At 40.4% G+C, this 25,805-nt stretch overlaps 4 protein-coding genes across 4 annotated transcripts; 2 read left to right on the top strand and 2 right to left on the bottom strand.

The window, feature by feature from the left end:
• The first annotated feature begins 1,493 nt into the window (after positions 1 to 1,493).
• On the top strand, positions 1,494 to 6,828 carry LOC118455777 (macrophage mannose receptor 1-like). The gene is made up of 5 exons (XM_087837631.1): positions 1,494 to 1,569; positions 5,624 to 6,007; positions 6,104 to 6,445; positions 6,531 to 6,619; positions 6,703 to 6,828. Exons 1-5 carry the CDS (start codon positions 1,494 to 1,496, stop codon positions 6,826 to 6,828), a joined length of 1,017 nt encoding a protein of 338 aa, XP_087693757.1.
• Positions 6,829 to 10,731: 3,903 nt separating this feature from the next.
• Positions 10,732 to 12,579, bottom strand: LOC148104312 (uncharacterized). Its single transcript, XM_087837630.1, has one exon. The coding sequence runs from the start codon at positions 12,577 to 12,579 to the stop codon at positions 11,059 to 11,061; it is 1,521 nt and encodes a 506-aa protein (XP_087693756.1). The 3' UTR covers positions 10,732 to 11,058.
• A 5,709-nt stretch (positions 12,580 to 18,288) lies between these two features.
• On the top strand, positions 18,289 to 19,804 carry LOC148104311 (leucine-rich repeat LGI family member 2-like). Its single transcript, XM_087838339.1, has 2 exons — positions 18,289 to 18,307; positions 18,448 to 19,804. The coding sequence occupies exons 1-2, from the start codon at positions 18,289 to 18,291 to the stop codon at positions 19,263 to 19,265; spliced, it is 837 nt and encodes a 278-aa protein (XP_087694465.1). The 3' UTR covers positions 19,266 to 19,804.
• A 2,000-nt stretch (positions 19,805 to 21,804) lies between these two features.
• LOC148104310 (uncharacterized) lies at positions 21,805 to 23,434 on the bottom strand. The gene has a single exon (XM_087839355.1). It carries the CDS (start codon positions 23,387 to 23,389, stop codon positions 21,869 to 21,871), a length of 1,521 nt encoding a protein of 506 aa, XP_087695481.1. The 5' UTR covers positions 23,390 to 23,434; the 3' UTR covers positions 21,805 to 21,868.
• Positions 23,435 to 25,805: the final 2,371 nt, after the last annotated feature.

Raw genomic sequence — 25,805 nt, 5'->3', positions numbered from 1 at the left:
CCCTAGGAAAATCCGTCCCTGGACCTGTCCTGGAGCAGCAACACCAAATCAGTGACAAAAAGAGCTCAGCAGCGACTGCATTTCAAGAGACGACTGAAGAAGGTGCACATCCCCAAACCCATCTTTAACACCTTCTACAGAGGTACCATACAGAGCATCCTAACCCGCTATTTACACCTCACGCTGCACTGGGAAAGCCACAAGCATCATAGCTGACCCGCATCCCCTTTCCCACCAACTGTTTACCACCCCCCAATCCAGAAGACGACTCTGCGTCATCAGGAGCAGGTTGGCAAGATTGTGCTGCGCTCCCCCACACTGAACTCTCTTCTCCACACACTTCTTGGACTACATAACACTCTCCTTTCACAACCAATTCTTGCACTACCCCGTATTGTACTGATCGACTCTGTCTATTGTATTTATTCTGTGTACTATTGTATTTATTTATTGTCATTGTTTTCTATTCTTACTCTCTCTGTATTCAAGTACAATACTGTTGTACTTACTCTTAGATTATCTTATTTCTGTATAGTTGTAAGTATGTATGTATATTTGAATTTTCCCATTTTATTTTTACAGTTTGCACCTTTGATCCAGGACGATGATATTTTGTCGCACTGTATACTTGAGTGCATGTTGTTGGGTTGACAATAAAACTCTGCTTACCTTGAATTAAGCCCTGAGACATATGATTCACAGAATTTTAGTTTTTTAAGAAACATAGGTAAAGTCACATGAACAAAAATCTAATCAGTTCTGGGAGAGGCCCCGCTTTAATGTTTGTTTATTTGTCAACAAACGTCTTTGAATCATAAACATTATGAAATGCTATTTTACCTGTTCCCAGAACCTCGAATGATCTTAGCTGCATTTGTTTCTTATTTTAATAACTTGATTTTCCTAATGATATGCATTTTGGTGAGGGAGAGTCACCTTTTAGTAACCGTACTTATTTTTCTTTAAGTCTTGGGACATATCATTTATAGCATTTTAGTTTTCAAAGAAACATGCATAAACATTTGAATGGTATAAACTTGACAATGGATGAGTCAGCTTTCCTCTGGACATAATGTTTAGCATACCTTCTGGTCCCCTTTCTTAATGATGGGGATCAACACCCCTTCTGCCTTTCCAAAGGTACTGCCCCTGATCAACAAGCAATATTGCAGAGGACAGCCAGGACAATCATACACCAAGTTAAAAAGGGAGCCAATAAAGGGAAGCTAATACATGAAGAATGAAGAGATGTCTCTGTCAGTACATTTTCTTTCCCCTCATAAATGCAAGAGTTTAGATAAATTCATATTAAAAGGATTAGCACAATTAAATGAGTCTATTAATATGATTTACTAACATCCATGAAAGACATTTATTACCATAACTCCTACCTCCGGGTTTTCTTATTTGACAGTAAAATTTATGAAAAGTGCAAACAAAGACCTCTTTAAAAGTCAGTTTCACTCAACAAATGAAAATACGGGTTGTCAGGTATGTTATCTATCATTAATCTTTCTATTAAACCAAGAATGGAAGAAACCAGTTTGCTGGTCATCCTGCTGCTATCAGGTCAGTAATATTAGTATCTTAATCTTTGGAGCTATAGCATAAAAATATACTGAGAGACATTTGGGTCATCAGGTTACATGTTTATGTTGTTTTGTTTTTGTCAAACAATGCATTTGATAACCCATCAAGGACAGAAACTCATTTACCTCCTCATTGTGCAATACCTCCATTCATTTTGAAATGTAAGTTTCTCATTGTATCGCACTAAGACTGATTTATTTAAAGGCTTTTTGTACTATTTCTATAATATTGTATTTATCTAATTAAATCTGGGTTTTTTGTTGTTTTTTTATTGTTCTATTAGAACACTACAATTCCACTAGTCAGTATGATTCTAGTCCCATAAAATCTTTGCAGAAATGTAATTGTATATAAGAATGAAATTTTAAAACTGTATTGTTAGTAGTCCAGGTTAACACTACTGACTAGCAGGGTGCCAGGTGCAGTTTTGCACACATAGGGCTTGTGAAGCTTGATTAAAGCACCTTGGCTCATGAGACCTTTCTGTACTGGGTCAGTGTCTGCTGAGTGCATGGTCTGGATGTGTTTTTCTGTCACTGTTCAGTAAACAGGTAAGTCATTTCATGTTGCATAGGGCCAAAAGTAGGTGATAGTTATTGTTATTTATTTGTCTAGGGTGAATGTGTCATTGAGAATTAAATTGAGATTTGAAAAGACAGAAAAAGGGCAAAACACACACAACACATAAGGACATACCAAGTAAAATCCAAATACCATATTTCAAGCAAACAAGTACAAACATGTGAAAAATATATGATAGCATCAGGTGCGTGTCAGACACACTTATGCCAGGGAAGAGGTAGTAATAGAATAATTAACCCTCCACACAGACACAACACAAAGAGAGTGAGACAGAGACAAAAAGGTGTGGAATCAGAGGGAAGAGGGAGCATTGACAGTGTTCTGTTTTGGGTTTTTGTTGTTGTTGTTTTGGGGTTGTTGTTTTTTGTGTTTTTTTTGCCTGTCCTGTTCATTAATTTAGCAATCAGAATTATTGTCTGAAGGGCAAGAAAGGTGACTAACTGATGTATTTTTCCAAGTGGATCATTACAGCTTTGCCATGTCATTTCACCTGTTGATCTTAATTTAATTTAATTTAATTTAATTTAATTTAATTTAATTTAATTTAATTTAATTTAATTTAATTTAATTTAATTTAATTTAATTTAATAAGTTATTACAAGCAGGACAGACATGACTGGGGGATAGGAAAGGTAGATGTCATGGCTCAGAGGCCCGTGAAGTGGAATGGACTCAAGCACAGAACCAAAAGACCGGGGGCTTGACGTGATTTGCAAAAACAAAATTTTTATTTACAAGAATTCCTAATTTAGATAATCAAGACAAAAACAAGATTTAAATTTGTGCACAAGCGTGGTGTCTGTGAAGTGCTGGGCTTAGGCTAAGCATGAAACTGTCAGGTCACAAAAACTGCTGAGGGCTGGAGTGGGTGGGGCAGGTGGAAACTATGGCAGACCAGGGGCACTGAAACGAAGGAGAGGATAATCAGAACAGTCCAAGGAGTTGTGAGAGTTTCCCAGTTTTATAAGCTGAGATGGCTTACGTGTTCGCAGGCAGGGATAAGCTGGAGGTGGAGGTGAGGCGAGGTCCGGGCGAGTACTGAGTCCTTTACGGGTGCGCAGGGAGGCAGGCAGGTGTGAATGGCAGTTTGCATGAAAAGGGTTAAGCTGGCTATGGCAGGGTTTGGATGATGAGTTCAGGTGCCGACTAGGAGACAGGAAGAGAGAGGTTAGTAATGCACACTGAGAGATACACAGAAACATGAGGCTGTGAACTAACAGAGGTTAGCAGACAATCTGGCAAAGACTCATTGTGTGCGCTGCCAGATATTTAAAGATATAAGAGAGCTGATGCTGTGGAAAGTTACTCAGACTTGCCCAGACAATGAAAGTAGAAAGTAAGACAGGAAAAGAAAGGAAAACAGAGGGGAAAAGTCTAGTGTGAAAAAACCACAAAACTCCACAGCAACAATCTAGATAAGTATAAGTAACAGTAAATGATAAATACTGAATGTTACTGAGCAGCACGCAAGACCAACAGCACACAGTATGCTATAAAGCAGCAGCAGCAAAGGAAGATTTAGTGTATCTGTGAGCACCCATGTGACATATAGAGGCCTCTCAGAGCAAGAGCTCAAAGAGGACCACTAGAGGGGCAGCCGTGCCACCCTCCTGGAAAGAGCTGAGGAGAGCCCCAGATGAGGGGTCACCCAGCAGCCACAGAGTGCAGAAACCACAGGGGGCTCCAGTGACGTGCCTGCGGGCTCTGCCGGCAGCTAGCTGCACCAGAGCGGACCAATGTGGAGACAAACAGAAATTAACAAACACAATCACACTCCCCAAACATACTCTATACCCCATGTCCAGAACTATCGTCCCCAGAGGGGACCCAAGACTCAGGAGATGTTGCCCTCTTCCCTGGGGTGGAGACAAGCAGTCCACCCCCGGTTCTGCAGCAGCAGGGAGGTCCAGCATCCCAGACCCAGATCTGATCGCCAACTCCTCCTCCTCCAGAGAGAACAGGGGTGTAAAGGCCCCATGCCTCTCTCTGCCTGCTCATATGTGGTGTTGCTACATGCTGTTCTAAAGTGCATTTAAAACATGGGAGGGGCATGGTGCTTTCTGCCAGAAAGCAGCAAATGTCAGCATGGATCCTCCTGAGACCTCTCAATGTCTACATGCATTTAAAATTGACAGACCGTCCTCTAGCCCCCCAAAAGCGTGCCTACCCCCATGGCCCTATATGTATGTGTTCTGAGAGTGTAAGTAATGTGGATGTCTAGGTTGTGGAATAAAATTGAGGCACAGGTGGCCCAAAGGGGAGAGAGAAGGAATAGCTCCCATACACCTCAGTGATACACCTGTACCCCATGGCTGTTTATTTGTATTATTGTATTATTTTATACACACAACACTCATCTTCCACTAACCTAGACTTCTTAGATGTGTAGACGTGTTTCTATCGGTTTACAAGATAGTAGTGAGATCCACGATGATGTATGGTTTAGAGACAGCTGCACTAACAAAACGGCAAAAGGCAGCGCTGAAGGTGTTCGGATGTTCATTGGGAGTGACCAGAATTAACAGGACTAAAAATGGGAATGAAGAGTTTGAAAACAAAGTTATAGAGGTGATGTCGAGGTGGTTTAGACATGTGGTGAGATGATGAAGATGGAGCTGCCAGGCAGGTCAAGGTAGAGCACCTACCTTGACCTGGATGGAGGTGTTCAAGGCATATACCACAAGGTGGAGTCCCCTGGCAAGACCTGGAACACGCCAGAGAGATTATGCCTCTCAACTGGGCAGGGGGTACTTCGGTGTATTCCCAGATATACTGAAAGAGGTAGCTCGGTAGAGTGAGGTCTGGGCTTCTCTGCTTAGGCTGCTGCTTCCAAAACCTGGCTTCTTACTGTATGACTACTGAGATTGTTGTAATTTTTACTTTTGTAAATTGACTTCCATTGTTACATCCCCCAGGAGGATGTCTCTTCTCCCTACTAACTCTTTGTTTTGTCTAGGCTCCACCTCCTCTGTCCTGATTGGATGCTGCTCAGAGTCCAGCTAATTGTTAATCAGCAGAGCACTACTTAAGGCCTGTGGAGCTGTGCTTCTGTGCCCTCTGGCCATTTTGGTTGGCATACCTGTGCAGGCTTGCATGCCTTTGTGACTTGTATGTGCATTTTTGTTTTCATGTTCAGACTGCCTCTAGGGGAGAGCTGCCTTTTGTTTTGACACCCTGTTTTCTCCTGTTTATGTGTTGCTAGGTAGGTTATGGTTATAGGTTGTATATTTTGTTTTCTTTGGAGTTAGGTAAGTTTATTTTATTTTTACATCAGGGATGTTTTGTTTGTTATGTTGGCCTTGGCTCTCCCTGAAGTTAACTCTCAGTCTGTACCAAAAGTTCATAACTAGCTTTAAATAAACCTTTTAAAGTTACCATCTTGGCTTAACATCCATGAGTTGTCTACAAACCCAATTTCACCAATTAAAAAATGTTGTCTCCTTTTTCTCAGGAGGGCTTTCCACTCTTCCTCCCCACTCCAGAGAATACCACTTTGTGAACCAGCTGATGACCTGGACTGAAGCCCAAAGTTACTGCAGAGAACACTTCACTGACTTGGTCACCATCTACAACAGCAACATCAACCAACTGCTTTTCTCAATGTCACCAAGGATTGATGCTTTGGCTTGGACAGGGCTCTATGATGATCGTTACAGCTGGAAATGGTCCATGGAGGGAAAACTTTTTTATGTTCGCAGTAAACATGAATTTTTGATCTGGGCTAAAGGCCAACCAAACTGTGCATATGCTAAGGAATACTGTGTGGCTCTTCAGGGACAAACAGAGATGAATGATAAACCCTGTGGAGATTCTTACCCTTTCCTGTGTTACAATGGTAGGAAAATAGATTGTTACCCTAGTTATGTCTGCAATTTTATAAGATTCATAGTTCACCTATTTTAAATATAATTCCTCTATTAAACATTCACAGCCAGCAGTACAAGTTACATCTTCGTGATGGAGAATTACACCTGGTCAGCGGCTCAGTCGTACTGCAGGACATACCACACAGACCTGACCAGTATAAGAAGCAAAGAGGAGAAATCAGACATCACGCTCACTTTGAATGGATCAGGGGTTCAATATGTGTGGATTGGCCTCTACAGGGATCCTTGGGCCTTCTGGTCTGACAACACAACCTCAACATTCACTAACTGGGCGTCTTCTCAACCTAATAACTACAACTCACAGTACTGTGGAGCACTGAATTTAATGTCAGGGAAATGGGCTGATGACCACTGCAGCAGCAGTAACTATTTTTTCTGTTTCACAGGTGAGGTCCAGAATGCAAACACTGTAAGATCCTGTCATCATGTAAAATACTGATCTTTGTGTTTTTATATGTGGTTCATTTTTAGCAGTGACAAAGCAAACAGTGCTGAAAATGAAGCTTCAGTCAGAGGCAGACATGCACGGCACAGAGATCCAGCAGCAGGTTTCACAGCAGGTCAGCAGTTCAGTCACGAACACAAACTTGACACAAGTTCAAACTATGCTTCATGTTTTTCATCATCTGCACATTTTGTCCAGCTGTCAGGCCTCATGCTGTCAGAAGGACTGACAGACTTCAGGATTCGTTGGAGGAAAGTCCAGAGTTACCGTGACGACCAGTCGAAGAAGCAGGATGGGGACGGTGGCTGCAAAACTGAAGTCTGACTGGACTGAACCACTTGATGTGTGAAGTTAATAACATGCTGTGCTGAGCTGTCTCATCCTTTATTTCAGAATATAGTGATTGCAAAAGTTCCACCAATTACTCTTTTGTTCAGCTGCGGTTGTAGCTTTTCAGGAATTCTTTTAATTAGAGGTCCCTGAAGTGTTCATCTTGAAGTTTTTTTTTCATACATTGTAGTTTCTTGAATGCATCTCTTTAAAAACTATAGACACTGTCCTGGCTTTTTGTGGAAGCAGTTTAAATCCCACTTAGTCTCAGTAATAAATTAACGATGTAAATCTCTAATAAACAACACTGTAAAGTTCCAAAATAATGGGCTTGTTCATATGCAGCATCTTTTCTACTCTCCCTGAGCACTCAACATGCCTCATTCCACACATCTGTACAATCATTTCACAACTACACCATTTCTTCTTTCATAAATTGACACAGAAGGATCCATCAGAGACAGAGCAGCCAGGGATCGAACCACCAACCTCCTGAGCTACAGCCACGCCCAATGTACTGAGCAGACAACTCAGGAATAGTCCACAGGGTTGTTTGAATGACGATCATGATTTAGGTTTAGGACGACTTAAATTTTTCCTTTTAGTGAATACAAAAATTATTTTTGTCTGTGTTACCACCAGTTTTTTTTTTGCTAGTAGATGAAACTCCAAGAAAAGCAAGACTCCACTGACTGAAACTGGATGAGCAGACAAGATGGTGATGATCCAGAGAACATGGTCTCAAAAGATAAAGCCTGATCACATGCTCTATGAAAACAAGATGAGTTTAATGTAATGACTGATTTAGTTTTTGCAGGTATAGATCATATTTTAATATTGAAGTGCTTATATTTCATCTGAATGCAGTTAAGATAAATGAACTGATGTATATATAGTGGTCTTTTGGGCACACACATAACTCTACATGTATTATAGGAAAATTATTAATGATAATCTACAATAGATCTGACCAAACTCTACCTCTGTTGTTCCTTGCTGGTTTTCAGTGGTAGAAACAGTATACATATCTATTAAAGTCATTTTCTACATTGGTTTGTTCAACATTAAACATTCTACTTTTATTCATTTTATTTTTAGCTTTAGCATTTTAGCTTTTAGCTTTGTTACGGTTTCTTAAAAAAAAGAAGATTTTTAAATTTCTCCTATCCTGTCTTGTCTGTTGGGATTTAGGAACTGTGTTCACAGGCAGATGTTTCTGCTTGGGAAGTAAAGACTTCAGTATTATCAGGGCCATTACGGTAATCACAGGGAGGGTGCCACATGCAAATCTAGGCAAAAATCACAGAAAACAACAACAAAACAAAACAACAAAAGCCTGACTAAAAATAGCCCAAATGTCCATTAAAATGCCAGCTTTCTGTAGGGCTGCATCACACTCTGCTCTCAACCAACTTTCAGCTTTGTGGTTGTGCTGTGACACTATTCTTTGGAGTTCCGAAATGACTGAGTTCAGGAGCCTTTGGAATTTTTACAGAGGAGTTACAGATGCTTAAAAACAGTTGTACAACACCTGTCTAAAGCCAGCAACAGGTTAGAATTTAGAATGGAGAACCAGCTTCAGCAAAACAACGTCGGCGAAGTCTGGAGAGGCCTCAGAACCATCTCAGGCCACAAACATCAGAACTCTTTGCCTGGGAGGGATGTGAGGTGGGCAAATGAACTGAATCATTTCTTCAACAGATTTGATTCATCCATGAGGCAGTCTCCAACATCAGCTCAGACACCTTAGCCACTTCACACCTGCCCTACTCACCCTGCTCACTCCTCCCCACCCCCAACAACAGCATCCAATACACACTCAACACAAGGCTCCAGCCTGTCTCTCTCAACCACACAGGTTAGGAGGGAACTGAGGAGGATTAAAGCTAGAGAAAGCTGCAGGTCCAGATGGCATCAGCTCAGGGTCGTCTGGAGTACGGGGGCCCCACAGGAAACGGTTCTGGCTCCGTTCCTCTTCACCATCTACACTGCAGACTTCTCCCACAACTCCACCCAGTGCTTCCTGCAGAAGATCTCTGATGACTCTGCAATAGTCGGCCTCATCACTGATGGGGATGACAAGGAGTACAGAGGACTGACTCAAGACTTTGTGGACTGGTGCCAGCACAACTACCTCCAGATTAACACCAGTAAAACCAAGGAGCTGGTGGTAGACTTCCGCAGGCACAAACATCCTCCACTGCATCCTCCACTGCAACCACTGAACATCCAAGGTATGGACATTGAGGCTGTGGACAGCTACAGGTACCTTGGTGTTCATCTGAACAACAAACTGGACTGGACTCATAATTCAGACGCCCTCTACAGGAAAGGGCAGAGCAGGCTGTACCTCTGCGGAGACTCAGGCCGTTGTTGTAAAAAAAGTTGTATTTTTACTCAGTTAGATATAGAATTTGTATTCTATTTTTATCCTATTGTATATTTTATTCTATTTTATTCTACTGTATATAGTATTTTATTTTATTCTATTCTGTACGGTTTTGTACAGTATTTTATTCTTATTGTATTCTATTTTTTGCTATATAACCTTTGCACTGTCCACTTCCTGCTGTGGCAAAACAAATTTCCCACGTGTAGGACTAATAATGGTTATCTTATCTTATCTTAGAAGCTTAAGCGTTCCTATCTCTGAGATTCACTGACAAAGTCTACAGTGTCCTGAAGCATGGAGACAAATGACGAGCACAGACTCTACAATCCTTCCCCACTTGATTCTACTAACAACTGCGCCTGTTCCTAGAACCACACCTGAGCTAATTTGCTTTGTTTTTTTAAGCTTATTAACAGCTTGATTTTCCTAATGGTTTGCATGTTGGTGAAGCAGAATCATTTTAGCATAACCTTGCGTGTGTTTCTTTAAGCATCGAGGCACTCCATTTACAGAATTCCTGGTTTTTCAAAAGCACAGGTATGGTCATAAGGCCAAAAATACCATAATATTTAGTTGTGGGAGTGACAGCACTTCTAGCTGCATGTAGTTGTTTTTTGTAAATAAAAGTCGTTGAAACATGAGAATTATAAATGCCTTGAAACATGTTAAATAAAAGTTTAACACTTTGATGCCACTGCAAAAACGTTTGATGACTGTATAGAAAAAATCTGTTGCCTCACAGGTTCTGTAGAACATATCTGCAAGTCCACGTGCTACCTTTTTGTGAAATTACAAATAGGACCACTTGAAGACATTTACATATACAGTATTCAGTTTGAAACATTAAATTGAAACATTTTCATGCTTAACAATTTTTGTAAGATCTCCAATTAGAGAAGCTAAGGAGGTTAATCAATAAACTGGTCAGACCTCAGAACATACAATAATAGTTTAGATAAAAGTGTGTTTCTACAGAGAGGTCACTCCCTTCTGGTTTCCTCATTTGACAGTAAAATATATGAAAAGAACAAACAAAGACCTTCTTAAAAGTCAGCTTCATGCCTGTCTGAGAAAAGTGTTGTTGTGGAAGTTTTCCATTTAAATAAAGCCTGCAGACGAGCGGTGAGCGGTAGCTAACATTCTTTAAACTTGTGCATTAGCGAATGAGGCAATGAGCCTCTACAGGCCTCAGACAGCATGTTAAATGTGAACGTTCATGACAGTTTAATTAGAAAAAGACCAAACAAGTATGGCTTGTTTGGAAGGGCCAGACCTCAACCTGACTGAAATGCTGTGTATAAAGGAATGCTTGCAAATGTCAATGAATTGAAGGTATTGCTGGTAATCTGGAATTCTTGGCTGAACGACCGTGAGGATCACCAGCCCGAGGAAAACACAAAATACGCATGACTCTGTGACAAAGACAATTCATTCTTGAATGAAGACGTTGATCAGACACATTTAAAATGCAGCCAATTGTGTTTATTATTACATTTTTGGGGAAATAGAAGGGGTGGGGGTGGGGTGGGGGTCAAGGAAAGGGATAGAAAGGAGGAAAGAGATAGAGGAGAGAAAACCCCAACAATCCCCTCTGAGCAAGCACTAGGTGCGACAGTGGATAGGAAAAACTCCCTTTAAAGGAAGAAACCTATGACAGAACCAGGCTCTAGAGGGGGCAGTCAACTGTCAGGACTGGTTGGGGGGTGAGGGTGAAAAGAGAGGGAGAGGGGGGAGGGAGATGGGACAGGTGTTAGGACTTCAAGGGAGCTAGGGGAGGGAGAGGTGTCAAGGTGTCAGGAGAGAGGGAGAGGGCAGGAGAGGGGAGGTCAAAATTACGATGGAACAGAGGTGGAGGAAGACGAGGTGACATCAGCAGTGGAAAAAGTAGAAAGAGAAGAAAAAGCAGGAGTGTCCTTCCTCCAGAAGAAGCGGAAGCGTTTCTTCTTCTTTTCCAGGAGCTTTTCCACGAGAACCTTTTTCTCTAGGATCAGGGTTCTCAGCTGATCGATTGTTTCGGTATTCTCCTTCTCAAGTCTCCTGCATGTTTTCTCCACTTCTTCTAATTCGGCTTGTTTGTCTTTGAGCATTTCTTTCAACTCATTAGATGTTTCCTCCTGCATTACCTTTGCCTCCTGCATCTCTGTATAACGCTCCTGTAATTTGTTGTGAGTGTCTTCTAACTGCTGACTTTTCCTCTCGGTTTCTTGAAGTTTGCACTGCAGGTCTTCATTTGTTTTCTCGAGTTGCTGCTTTAGCAGCTGCACCTCAGTGTTTTTGCACTTTAAGGTGTTTGAAAGTTCCTCGAGTTTGGTGTTTTCTGTCAGCATGTCATTGAGCTGACTCTGCATCACTGAGCACTGTTTTTGCAGTTTGTCCTTCTCTCCTTCCATCTCAGTTGCTCTGTTGTTCATTTTCTTGTAAAGTTCTTGCAGCTTTTGGTTTTCTCTCTCAAAGTCCAGGAGTAAACGTTTGTCTTCTTTCTGCTTTATGTCCTGTTGTTCTTTCTCTTGAAGCAGCTCTTGATATTTCTGCTTGTGCACTGCAGTTTTATCAAGTTTTACTTCCAGGACTCTGCATTTTTCCTCCATGCTTTGGAGTTGGCACCGCATGTCTCTCTGGTTTATTTCCATTTGTTCTTTTTCTTGAAGAATCTGGTCATTTCTTTGCAGTGCTTTATCAAGCTTTGTTTTCAGCTCGCTTTCAAGCTTGCTTTCTTTCTGTTTGATCGGTTGTTGCTTTCTCTCTTGAAGCAATGCTTTGTATTTTATCCCCAAGTTTTGAAGTTCTATTTCCTGCCGTTTCTTCTCTTGGAGGATTTCTGTATTCTTTTGCAGAGCTTCATCAAGCTTTAATTGCAGCTCCCGATCCTTTTTGTCTTTGTCTTTCTCATTTTTCTTCTGCTGGAGGATTTCTTTGAGTTTTTCTATTGCTTTATCAAGCTTTGCTTTGAGCTCAAAGTTCCTTCCACGCACGTCTAGGAGTTCCATTTCTTTCTCCTTCTGAATATCTTCCTTTTCAAGAAGCTGGCTGAACAATTTATCTACTTCAGCGCTCTTTCTCTCATTTTCTTCTCTGAGGAAGATAATCTCCTTTCGTTGTTTTAAAAAACTCTCTGCCTGGGCCTGGTGTTGCTTGTTGTGCTTGTTCATGAGATTTTCCTCATGCATTTCTTCCAAGCACATCTTCTGAACTTGAATATTGTCTTCTTGAGCCAGAAGAGAAGAGCTGGGCTGTACTTTTTCTTTTCTTGTGTGTTTTTTCAGAGACATGTTGGAAAGTGTAAAACGTCGCTCTGAAAAGGATCCAATTGTTTTGAAAGGTTTCTCTCTCGAACGTTTCAATGCTGCGAACATAAATGCTGCGAACAACAAACTAAAAGTTGTTGCTTCTCACCTCTACTTAAGGGTTTTAGGATCAAAGGATCAAAGGATGAAAGTGGTGGTAAGATTCTAAATGGGTGTGATGTCACAATTCTGGAAGCCAAAGAGGTTGTCACATGACACCCCCCCCCCCCCCCCCCTAAACACAGACACACAAAAGCAACAGCAAGCTAAAAAAAACAGTAAACTTCATCAAATGAACATGTGTTGACATAAGCATATATTTGGATCTCATATCTTCTTGTTAAATGTAGCTAATGTCCAATAAACTGAACTCTGGGTCTTACCTAACACTAATATTTCATATATTACTTCAACTCACTAATTTAATTAAAGGGTTTTGTATTAAATTATAACGGAATAAAAAAAAAAAACCACAATGCACATGTGCAAATAACAGTAGCCAGCTGCTGCCACAAGAGGGTGATGAATTAAAGGTTCACAGAGAGATCTCTTTACTTTGGGACATTTAAACAATGTGTATTATTACATTTGATTAAACAAGCACTGTTTTTCCTCCAGGCTTCTTAAACTCTTTCAAAGTTTCTCTTTTCAGTCTTTTTCAGTCCATTCCTTGTACCAAAAAGTTATCTCATGAAACTGGATGAATGGAGGACAATAGAGGATGTTTCAGACCTAAACCCCCCACTATCTACACCAGCTCAATAGCATCTGAAAACCACATCTTTAACAGACAGACAAAGTCCAGCAAAGTCTCCACACAGGACCTGAGAGATGCATCTGAACCTTCAGTTCACTCCAAGATCACACATGTGCAGGAGAACTGAGTGCTGCTGTTAGATTTAAAAGTGCTTTAAACATGATGATACTGTCTTTGTTAAACAGCAGAATAGGTTTATAAAGTATCATTAACAAAAAGTGGTGAAATAAATATCTCTAAATCTACTAAATGTAGACTTTTAAATTTTGGACAGTTTAGTATTACAGCTGCTGATTAAACAATAGAGACAGATGTGTAGTAAAACTTTTATTTAGTGTTTCAAGTCAAAAACAAACAGAGCAGAGATACAGAGAAAGTCTTTTGATGAAAAAAGAAGATACTGAACGTTGAGTTTCCCCTAATCATGTGTGTGCAGCTGGGTGAACGAGGCTGTGTCGAGTGTTCAGACTGAGTAGAAATGCACTGTGCTTCTCCATTTACATCCTTTAGATCCAATCTTGACTCTTTTGCCCACTAAAATAATAAATCAGTACTTTTTTCTGTATGTAATATAATCTAGCGCACCCACAGTAACATTTTCCACCATACGGCTGCACTCTAAGGTCAGCACGGTGGTGCAGTGGTTGGTACTGTTGCCTCACAGCAAGAAGGTCGTGCATGTGAATCTGCTGGCTGCTGTTTGCATGTTGTGTTCTCTGAGGGTGCTCCGGCTCCCTCTCACAGTCCAACAACTTGCTTTTTTAGGTTAATTGGTGATTCTTTTGGGAATTACAATCATGATTGGTGAACTGTCAAGTGTGTACCCTGAGTTTTACCTTGTGACAGCTGGGATAGTCTTCAAGCCATCTCCAGCAATCCTTAAGTGCTTAAGAGGAAGAAAGAGGAAGGAACGCACACTGGATTTCATTCACTATAGGTTAATTTTATTTTCGCTTTAGCAACTGTGTTCTGATGTTCTGGCATCAGTCACACAGGAACAGCTGCTTCTTCCTTCCAGTCTCCGTCTCCATCATCAGTATTTAAAAATACAGAGAAGAAGATGATCACCTTGAGCAGTCACACCCGCCCTCTCAGCCACACTTCCCTGAGAGCTCACTGTAACACCCCTCTGCTGCAGCAGGCCGGAGACCACACCCCCGCCACATAGATCATATCACAACTGTGAGATAAAAGTGAAAGAGCAGCTCACAGATCAGAGGGAAGTCACATCAGGAGAACATTAAGTATTTGTAGCATGCAATTCCCTTGTGTTTTCAGTCTGTGAAACAGCTGTTTGTGTCTTCACCAGGCAGGTAAGATCAGCAAAACTCCACCTTAGGATGGTTTATACCCAAGATTCTTTAAAAAATATATTATTAACATAACAAGAGGAAACATAGATTTGATTCTTTATTTATTCTTTTCTTTTCTTTCATTTTCTCTCAAGCTCAAATGTTGTTTTTATTTCAACAGTGATGGCAGCAGCAGCGATCAGGAGCAGAGGACTGGCTGGTGTCAGAAACACCAACATTTTAATCCTCATCTTTCTGCTGTCCCTGGTTTATGTCACAAATTCACTGACAAAAGTAAGAACAAAGTCACTGCTGAATTAATTGTTGCTGAAGGTACTTCTATGCAAGGTTATTATCGTTAACGAAAACTAACGAAATAATGAAAACTAGAAGTGAAAAAACATTTTCGTTAACGGAAATAAAAATAAACACAAAAAAAGGAAAACTAACTAAAACTATAATGAGTGTTCACAAAACTAACTAAAATTAACTGAATTTATAGCAAAAATGTGTTTAGTTTTCATTGATGTGTGCGTGTCATACAATAGTCAAGGGTGAAAATGAAGTTTAGTTTACAGATTTTTTTCTTGCTGTGTCTCATTATGCCAGCAGGTGGCAGTACGTTAGTCGAGTCTGTGTTGCTGCTCCGTCCACGCGCAGAATCATGTCAGGAAAAGTCGGGAGAAAGCGCCAGAGTCCAATTTGGGATTACTTTGAATATGACTGTGTTTTGGATAAAGCAAGTGTCTTGTAGTGGAAAGAGACAAATTATGAGGGACATTTCTAAAGGGAAAAAAATCCCACAAACCTTAAAGTGCACTTGAAAAGCTCACACAAGAAGGCTAACCTAGCTTACCTTGAGAAGGTAAGGGAGCACACTCAACCCTCATCCCCAGAAAACAGAAGCTAACCCCAGGCAAGGCAGCGTGATGCATCCCGAGACAACAGGACGGGGATATCTCCGTAACTGTGTGAGTCAATTACCTTCAAAAAGTTTATCAATTCACTTGAACCAAAATTACGAACACCCGGTGCTGCGAGAGTTAATAGTCTCATTGGGGCCAAGATATACATTTTATAGTTGCCTGGTATCAATGGTTGTTCATCTGCCTTTATTTATTTATTTAAAGAACCCATAGGTGGGAATGTGAGTTGTCTGTCTCTGCATGTTAGCCCTGCGACAGACAGGCGACCTGTCCAGGGTGCAGTATGGTAGCTGGAATAGCAACATACCCAAGGATAAGCAGAAGAGAATGACTGATATGATGAAACTGTTAAAACTTGTTACACCTAATTATTGCAAACACAACTAAAACTATAACTGAAAGTAATCAAAACTAAACTGAAACTAAGGATTTTCAAAAAAATAAAAACTAAACTAAACTAGCAAACAATTGGTAAAAACTAATTAAAACTGATATAAAATTGAAAATCTGAAGTCAAAACTAAATAAAAATAAAAACTAATGAAAATTGCAAAACTATTAAAACCCTGCTTCTATGAAACATTTATTTGCAATAGTAAAACTACAGTCACTATGTAAGTCATTACAAGCATATCACAGTTTAAACTGACGCATCCTGTTTCTGTACATTTAAAAAAATTCCGACTTATATCCCCATTAAGTTATTCATATGTAACTTTATTAAATTAATTTGGTACAATGTTGTCGTAAACAGAGAATGTCTTTTGCTTTACTGATATTGACCAATAATCCATTAATGTTCGATTATATTTTTAAACATTATACATTTGTATGTAATTTGTATGTAACTGTGTCATGCGAAGATTTTCTCTTGCGCTTTCTTCGTCAAGTCCTAAAGTTAAAATAAACCAGAGCTGATGCTTCTTGTACAAACTGTAGCATCCCCCCCGCCCACTTACAATGGAGACGATGACAGTCTTACTTTGCTTCCTAACTTTTCTTGAACTTGTTCTTGAAATTAATTCTAAGTTTATGGATCTTATAAAATATAAAACTGCAAAAAATTATGTAAAAAGCCAGATACAATATGTTACCAGGAAATGTACAGAGGATGAATTGAAGGGAAAATTAAATATGAAGACTCTTAAAGCACGGACAAGGGTTAAAACCTTTTGTTTTACCATTTGTGAGGTAAAACTGTGGAACAGTTTCCCTGTGGACCTACAGCAATGTTCAAGCATTAGTCAGTTCACAAAGATGTTTTGAAAACTTCTTTTGGAAGAATATGAAAGTACAAGTTGGACTACCTGGTATATAATGTTGTGCTACGTGATTGCTAGCGACACAGCTATGTTAGCATAACATTAGCACAGTGAAGCTGGAGGATGAGCGCCCATTTTTCTTCCACTCGATAAAAGTTAACGTGACGGATTCTGGTGGTCAGGGACAAATGCAATCGCATAGCAGAATGCTATACACAGGCCAAACTTCAGTCAGGAGAACAACTGAGATTATTCATCCACAATACGAGGTTAGTTATCAATATACTGCAACAACATGGGAATAGAGCAGCTGCAAGAGAATTCAACATTAATGAATCAATGTTACGGAAGTGGAGGAAGCGCAGCTTTTGGCTTTCCCCATATTTCAAAAGTGCTTCATCTCTTTGCTATGACTGTCGCCCGCCATAATTTGCAGATGATAATGGTTGTAGCCGCTGCGATGCTGTCACTACCCGATCCGTACCGGAAACCCGATCGGTACCCCGCATGCGCGAAAGGTGTCTACTTCCGGTCGAAGCGTTTTACGATAGTTACGGGTCAGAGTATCTGTTAAGATGTTAAGAATAATAAGTATATCTTAAAATGTTTGCAATAATGAAGCATTTCAGTACAATGTAGACAAAAACGAAAAATAAAAAGATAGTTACGGATCGGGACTCCCCGATCCTTACTGCGCATGTGCAAAGTCGGACCGTACAAATCGGGTCTACCCGATCCGTACCGCGCATGTGCAGGGGTTTTCTTCTTCTTCTGTTCGTTTAATGGCAGTTTACTCCCCAGTGTACGAGGATACTGCCACCTGCTGACCGAGCGAATGAACCCTATTGTAAACTGAATTGGCGTCATTACAAACGTGTGTTAAATTTGATTTAGTGATAGTCGAGTGTGTTTATGCTTGTCTGTGTGGAGAGGATTGACTGGAATAGTGATGATGATGTCTGCTATCACTGTCAATTGTCAGTAAACACTTAATCTGGCTGATGAATCTTCACGTGACACATTGCTAAGTCAATATTATTAAGTCTGTAATTAGGCGCCATTCTTCTTATTGTACGGCGCTGTTGTTCAATCAGGAAACGCTCTCTGTTGAGGAGAAAAGCATGAATTTGTTTGTATACGGATTATCCATTGTTTAAATGTCCCGGGCAGTCGAAAAGGAAGCAGAGCTGTTGAGAAATGCTAGGAGCTAACTGGGCGCTAACCGTATCATTCAAATATATTGAATGTCGCAATGTTGGCAAAGAGAGGAAGTGACGTAAGATTTGCGCATGCGGGGTACCGATCGGGTTTCCGGTACGGATCGGGTAGTGACAGATGCTTTCGACCAAAACAGGTGCAGCTTGATGACATCATCAACATGCGCTATCACGATAGAGCGATATAGTCAAAATCTCTATCGTTGGCCAAATTTATATCATTTCTATCGTATATATCGTTTATATCGCCCACCCCTACTTTTAACCATTTAAGTCCTTGAAGGCTGTGTCGACCCAACGTGTAGTTACATCTCTCAGGAGGTGCATGTCAGGTTACGTGGAAGGTTAGTTGAAGGGTTAAAGGGAGTTTCCAGTTTCACTGTAAGTTAGGAAGTCTAAATCACACATTAGGCTAACAAACACTCCCAGAATGCTTGAGCTGAGTTTCATTCTTACGCGATTCATGTGTTTCTCTGCCCTTTAGGTCAGTCCATTGTGGGGTGCAAATCTGTCATCATCGAAAATGAGGTGTTTATCATCGTGGCTCAGCTGTTTGGTGGTTCCCACATTTACAAGTTTGATGACGACCAAAGCAGGTTCAATAAGTTCCAGGATATCGAGGTGTCCAAGATCTCTAAGCCCAATGATATTGAGGCCTTCCAGATTGGCTCTAATTGGTTCTTTGTGATTGCTGACAGCTCAAAAGCCGGCCTCTCCACCCTCTACAAGTGGAATGATAATGGCTTTTATTCGTACCAGTCACTGCACGAGTGGTACCGTGACACGGATGTAGAGTTTCTCGGCTTGGATGGGAAAGCTCACCTTATTCTAGCGAGCCGCTCACAGGTTCCAGTGATCTACCAGTGGAGCCGGAGCAACCAGAAGTTCATCCTGCAGGGTGAGATCCCCAACATGGAGGATGTAGTGGTTGTGAAACACTTCCGGATCAAGGAGGAGCTCTACCTGGCTATGACGCGGTATATCGGTGATTCCAAAGTTCTGCGTTGGGGCACCAAACAGTTTGCTGAGATCCAAGCTTTGCCCTCTCGAGGCTCCATGATTCTCCAGCCGTTCTCTTTCAAGGAACGTTACTATCTGGCTCTGGGAAGCGACTACACCTTCTCACAGATCTACCTGTGGGACGAGGACAACAAAATCTTTGACCGCTTTAAGGAGGTGTACATCCAAGCCCCACGCTCTTTCACCGTGGTATCTACCGACCGCAGGGACTTTATTTTTTCCTCGAGCTTCAAGGGAAACACGCAGATCTTTGAGCACATCATCATCGACCTGAGCTTGTGAGGGGCTGTGCCTTATTGTCCCGTCTGAAATCAAATGTCTTCCACTTGAAAGACAAATTCAAGAAGGAAACAAAAGAGAAAGGACCTTATAAACTGTTAAATATCCACACCTTCATAGTTTTCACTCACAAAGTAGAGCTGGGTCAAGATGTATCGTGACTATTTCTCAATGGCCTTGCACTCATGGATCCTCAGACTTTCTGAAGTACTACCCTTTCATAACTACTACTATTCTCTTAAAAATACCACTGAAGTTCATGACGGGTTAAAAAAAGAGACATTTAATTGAATCTATTTGGATTTATCTGTGTTTTGTTTACTATCTTTCTCTCAGTAGTTTTATGCAGCTAAAAATACATCAGGACCTGAATGAACGTAACAAATTTATTCTGATTTGTGGTGACTGATGATGGATTGATTGATTTTTGCCACCTACCTGTATCCTCATACCCTGTGGTAACGTACAGTACCTTGCCTTATCAACACTGGGGTCTTTTGTTTGATGGTTACACAGCGCCTCCTTCTGGCTGTGATGAAGTACCACACTCCTTTACTCTTTCCATTACAGGGAATGTCTAGAAAGCACAAACCTTTAATTAACTTAGCTGAGATCATAGAGTGTAGCTGTTTGTTGGAAGGTGTCTTTGTAGATGTTGTAGATTATAATGCATAGAGTAGGAAGCAGTGGTTTGTTGTTACAGTTAGTAAAATATCCAGGACTTGACCTTATACAAATTCATTAATGGAGAATCGACATTTAGATACAGCTTCTAGATCTGCTGTAATATAATGTGGCAAAGTACAGAGAAACTTTATCAGTATTGCAAAGGAGCTGTGTTTAGATGGTGTCAGGGAAAATAAACCTCCTGATATGTTTAAAAAAAACCCAGTTTTGTCCAATTAACAATAAAAAATTTTTTACTAACATCTGAAGTCAGAAGCATCAGAGGCCAAATTTGTATGACCACAAGGAAGGAAAATAAATGTACATGTAAATATATCTTCAAGCTTTCAAATTTTTATTCTGCTTTTGGAAATGCTGAATGTTGACAAGCTCCAAAATGTACATAAACCAAGGATTGTAATGTCACCACCTGTTTGAATGGACCTTTGCACTTACAAAACTCAAATGTTACTGCAGCCTGCAAGAGCATGACATTCAAAAAAGGGTGTTTGCCAAATTCTTTTTCGATAAACCTAACAAAGACTAAAAGTGCTTCTAGGTTAACAATATGCAAGTGTTACAATTCTTTTGTATGATTTTGTTTTAAGCCTAATGAATGTTCCTCTTAGAAATAAGATGTAATGTCAAAATAAATCTGTGAAAACATGACTTCTGAATGTGTTTTGTGTTGACTGATAATCAGGATTATGGTTATAATTCAAGTTTATTTGTGTCACTGTAGTGATTAATCCCTGACACTGATCATTAAAAATAAAACTTCCCTTCTTTCCCTAAAACACCCAAAACCCAAAAATGGACATTATTAAAGTTGCACAAAGAAAGAAGAAACATTCAGTACTGTCTGGTGTTTGAATGGTCACAGATGCAAAAGTGTAAAAGCTGATAATGTGCAGTCTGTATGCAATCTAACCAGCACTAAAATCTCACCATTATATTCTGCCGTTCACATGTCAGTATTTCAGACACCCAAACACTTAAAGACCTCAAACCCACTGTCAAATATGCTGGTTCAAGTGTGGGGATTTGAGCTTCTTCTGCAGACACAAGCAATAAAGCACCTTGCAGTCAACAAACTCCTCTGTATGCCAAAGTTTTTTAGAGTCAAATGTGAGGCAGTCTGTCTGACAGGTAAAGCTTCTTCTAAATTAGGCCATGCAACAGGATAATGACCCCAAGCTCAGCAGCAAATCTACAGCATGGAAGTCCAGACCTCAACCTGACTGAAATGCTGTGTATAAAGGAATGCTTGCAAATGTCATTGATTTGAAGTTATTGCTGCTAACTGCTGGTTCTGTTAACGACTCAATCATAGAATGATTACGATATCAAACTAAAACAAATGCCTGAATCCTAAATTGTGGATATCCTATTGTGGTGATCTAAAATGTAACACTAAATGTCATTAAAACACGAATAATCTGGACTCCTGGGCTGAACGACCGTGAGGATCACCAGCCAGAGGAAAACACAAAATACACATGACTCTGTGACAAAGACAATTCATTCTTGAATGAAGACGTTGATAAGACACATTTAAAATGCAGCCAATCGTGTTTATTATTACATTTTTGGGGAAATAGAAGGGGTGGGGGGGTGGGGGGGTGGGGGGGGTTTGGGGTCAAGGAAAGGGATAGAAAGGAGGAAAGGGATAGGGGAGAGAAAACCCCAACAATCCCCTCTGAGCAAGCACTAGGTGCGACAGTGGATAGGAAAAACTCCCTTTAAAGGAAGAAACCTATGACAGAACCAGGCTCTAGAGGGGGCAGTCAACTGTCGGGACTGGTTGGGGGGTGAGGGTGAAAAGAGAGGGAGAGGGGGGAGGGAGATGGGACAGGTGTTAGGACTTCAAGGGAGCTAGGGGAGGGAGAGGTGTCAAGGTGTCAGGAGAGAGGGAGAGGGCAGGAGAGGGGAGGTCAAAATTACGATGGAACAGAGGTGGAGGAAGACGAGGTGACATCAGCAGTGGAAAAAGTAGAAAGAGAAGAAAAAGCAGGAGTGTCCTTCCTCCAGAAGAAGCGGAAGCGTTTCTTCTTCTTTTCCAGGAGCTTTTCCACGAGAACCTTTTTCTCTAGGATCAGGGTTCTCAGCTGATCGATTGTTTCGGTATTCTCCTTCTCAAGTCTCCTGCATGTTTTCTCCACTTCTTCTAATTCGGCTTGTTTGTCTTTGAGCCTTTCTTTCAACTCATTAGATGTTTCCTCCTGCATTACCTTTGCCTCCTGCATCTCTGTATAACGCTCTTGTAATTTGTTGTGAGTGTCTTCTAACTGCTGACTTTTCCTCTCAGTTTCTTGAAGTTTGCACTGCAGGTCTTCATTTGTTTTCTCGAGTTGCTGCTTTAGCAGCTGCACCTCAGTGTTTTTGCACTTTAAGGTGTTTGAAAGTTCCTCGAGTTTGGTGTTTTCTGTCAGCATGTCATTGAGCTGACTCTGCATCACTGAGCACTGTTTTTGCAGTTTCTCCTTCTCTCCTTCCATCTCAGTTGCTTTGTAGTTCATTTTCTTGTAAAGTTCTTGCAGCTTTTGGTTTTCTCTCTCAAAGTCCAGGAGTAAACGTTTGTCTTCTTTCTGCTTTATGTCCTGTTGTTCTTTCTCTTGAAGCAGCTCTTGATATTTCTGCTTGTGCACTGCAGTTTTATCAAGTTTTACTTCCAGGACTCTGCATTTTTCCTCCATGCTTTGGAGTTGGCACTGCATGTCTCTCTGGTTTATTTCCAGTTGTTCTTTTTCTTGAAGAATCTGGTCATTTCTTTGCAGTGCTTCATCAAGCTTTGCTTTCAGTTCGCTTTCAAGCTTGCTTTCTTTCTGTTTGATCGGTTGTTGCTTTCTCTCTTGAAGCAATGCTTTGTATTTTATCCCCAAGTTTTGGAGTTCTATTTCCTGTCGTTTGTTCTCTTGGAGGATTTCTGTATTTTTTTGCAGAGCTTCATCAAGCTTTAATTGCAGCTCTCGATCCTTTTTCTCCTTGTCTTTCTCATTTTTCTTCTGCTGGAGGATTTCTTTGAGTTTTTCTATTGCTTTATCAAGCTTTGCTTTGAGCTCAAAGTTCCTTCCATGCACGTCTAGGAGTTCCATTTCTTTCTCCTTCTGAATATCTTCCTTTTCAAGAAGCTGGCTGAACAATTTATCTACTTCAGCAGTCTTTCTCTCATTTTCTTCTCTGAGGAAGATAATCTCCTTTCGTTGTTTTAAAAAACTCTCTGCCTGGGCCGGGTGTTGCTTGTTGTGCTTGTTCATGAGATTTTCCTCATGCATTTCTTCCAAGCACATCTTCTGAACTTGAATATTGTCTTCTTGAGCCAGAAGAGAAGAGCTGGGCTTTACTTTTTCTTTTCTTGTGTGTTTTTTCAGAGACATGTTGGAAAGTGTAAAAAGTCGCTCTGAAAAGGATCCAATTGTTTTGAAAGGTTTCTCTCTCGAACGTTTCAATGCTGCGAACATAAATGCTGCGAACAACGAACTAAAAGTTGTTGCTTCTCACCTCTACTTAAGGGTTTTAGGATCAAAGGATCAAAGGATCAAAGTGGTGGTAAGATTCTAAATGGGTGTGATGTCACAATTCTGGAAGCCAAAGAGGTTGTCACATGACATCCCCCCCCCCCCCCCCCCCCACATGACTTATGATGTGTTGACAACATTTTGGTTGTTGTGATGATTCAAATTTGTTCAGTAAACTTCATCAAATGAACATGTGTTGACAGAAGCATATATTTGGATGTCATATCTTCTCATTAAATGTAGATAATGTCCAATAAACTGAACTCTGGGACTTACCTAACACTAATATTTCATATATTACTTCAACTCACTAATTTAATTAAAGGGTTTTGTATTAAATTATAACGGAATAAAAAACCACAATAAATATGTGCAAATAACAGTAGCCAGCTGCTGCCACAAGAGGGTGATGAATTAAAGGTTCACAGAGAGATGGAAATGGAACAGTACATTTTCCGCAGTGCATACATGCAATATATGCTCGAGCCACAGCCTCAAATAGGATTCTATAGCTGTGCGCATTTTATAACACCCTATAAAATAAGAGCTGATCGCAAAAAGCAATGCAGTGTTTTTCTCCTCCTTCTGTCTGTTTCCTCGTTGATCACTTTTCAGCATTTTACTTTCTCCTGCTTGCTCCTTGTTTTTAGGAGTATCGTGAATGGGACTTTCAGCGAGGTCAAAGAGGCGACGTTTTCCCACATACCATCTCTCCATCTATTGTAAGGATACTTTGCCAGCCTTTGATACTTCTAAAATGATTTGGTTGGTTGACATTTTTAAGTAAAGGTTCTTATCGGGCAGATTTCAAATTAGTTACTTTTAGTACATAAAGCATCAGTTTCAAATGTTGGGCATTAAAATGGCAGATGCATCATTATGTGAGGCCAATAATGGAGTCACGACGGTGAGGCATTTATGCTTCTGTAGCACATGGGGTATTACTTTAGTGGAGATAAAGTAATGATTTATAAAGTGTGTTTGGTGCATGGTTAAGCTTTTTAGTAGCCGGGGCTTTTCAAATGGTGCACACCTGGAAATAAATAATGGAAACCCAAATCTGAGCTTTTAGTGCTGCCCAGTACCTACAGTGTGCTCAACAGAGACCATCAGTCTGCTTTGTAACAACACAAGTGACAGCTGTGATGTCAGCCTTCAAGCTTTCAAATTTTTATTCTGCTTTTGGAAATGCTGAATGTTTACAAGCTCCAAATGTACATAAACCAAGGACTGTAATGTCACCACCTGTTTGAATGGACCTTTGCACTTACAAAACTCAAATGTTACTGCAAGAGCATGACATTCAAAAAAGGGTGTTTGCCAAATTCTTTTTCGATAAACCTAACAAAGACTAAAAGTGCTTCTAGGTTAACAATATGCAAGTGTTACAATTCTTTTGTATGATTTTATTTAAGCCTAATGAATGTTCCTCTTAAAAATATGATGTAATATCAAAATAAATCTGTGAAAACATGACTTCTGAATGTGTTTTGTGTTGACTGATAATCAGGATTATGGTTATAATTCAATTTTTTTTGTGTCACTGTAGTGATTAATCCCTGACACTGATCATTAAAAATAAAACTTCCCTTCTTTCCCTAAAACCCCCAAAAATGGACATTATGATTGTAAAGTTGCACAAAGAAAGAAGAAACATTCAGTACTGTCTGGTGTTTGAATGGTCACAGATGCAAAAGTGTAAAAGCTGATAATGTGCAGTCTGTATGCAATCTGACCAGCACTAAAATCTCACCATTATATTCTGCCGTTCACATGTCAGTATTTCAGACACCCAAACACTTAAAGACCTCAAACCCACTGTCAAATATGCTGGTTCAAGTGTGGGGATTTGAGCTTCTTCTGCAGACACAAGCAATAAAGCACCTTGCAGTCAACAAACTCCTCTGTATGCCAAAGTTTTTTAGAGTCAAATGTGAGGCAGTCTGTCTGACAGGTAAAGCTTCTTCTAAATTAGGCCATGCAACAGGATAATGACCCCAAGCTCAGCAGCAAATCTACAGCATGGACGTCCAGACCTCAACCTGACTGAAATGCTGTGTATAAAGGAATGCTTGCAAATGTCATTGATTTGAAGTTATTGCTGCTAACTGCTGGTTCTGTTAACGACTCAATCATAGAATGATTACGATATCAAACTGAAACAAATGCCTGAATCCTAAATTGTGGATATCCTATTGTGGTGATCTAAAATGTAACAGTAAATGTGATTAAAACACGAATAATCTGGACTCCTGGGCTGAACGACCGTGAGGATCACCAGCCCGAGGAAAACACAAAATACACATGACTCTGTGACAAAGACAATTCATTCTTGAATGAAGACGTTGATAAGACACAT

This window comes from Neolamprologus brichardi, chromosome 3 (assembly GCF_056152115.1).
Source record: "Neolamprologus brichardi isolate AB-2024 chromosome 3, ASM5615211v1, whole genome shotgun sequence".
NCBI lineage: Eukaryota > Metazoa > Chordata > Actinopteri > Cichliformes > Cichlidae > Neolamprologus > Neolamprologus brichardi.
The sequence above is the reverse complement of the archived record's forward strand: the minus strand, read 5'-3'. Positions and strand labels throughout refer to the sequence as shown.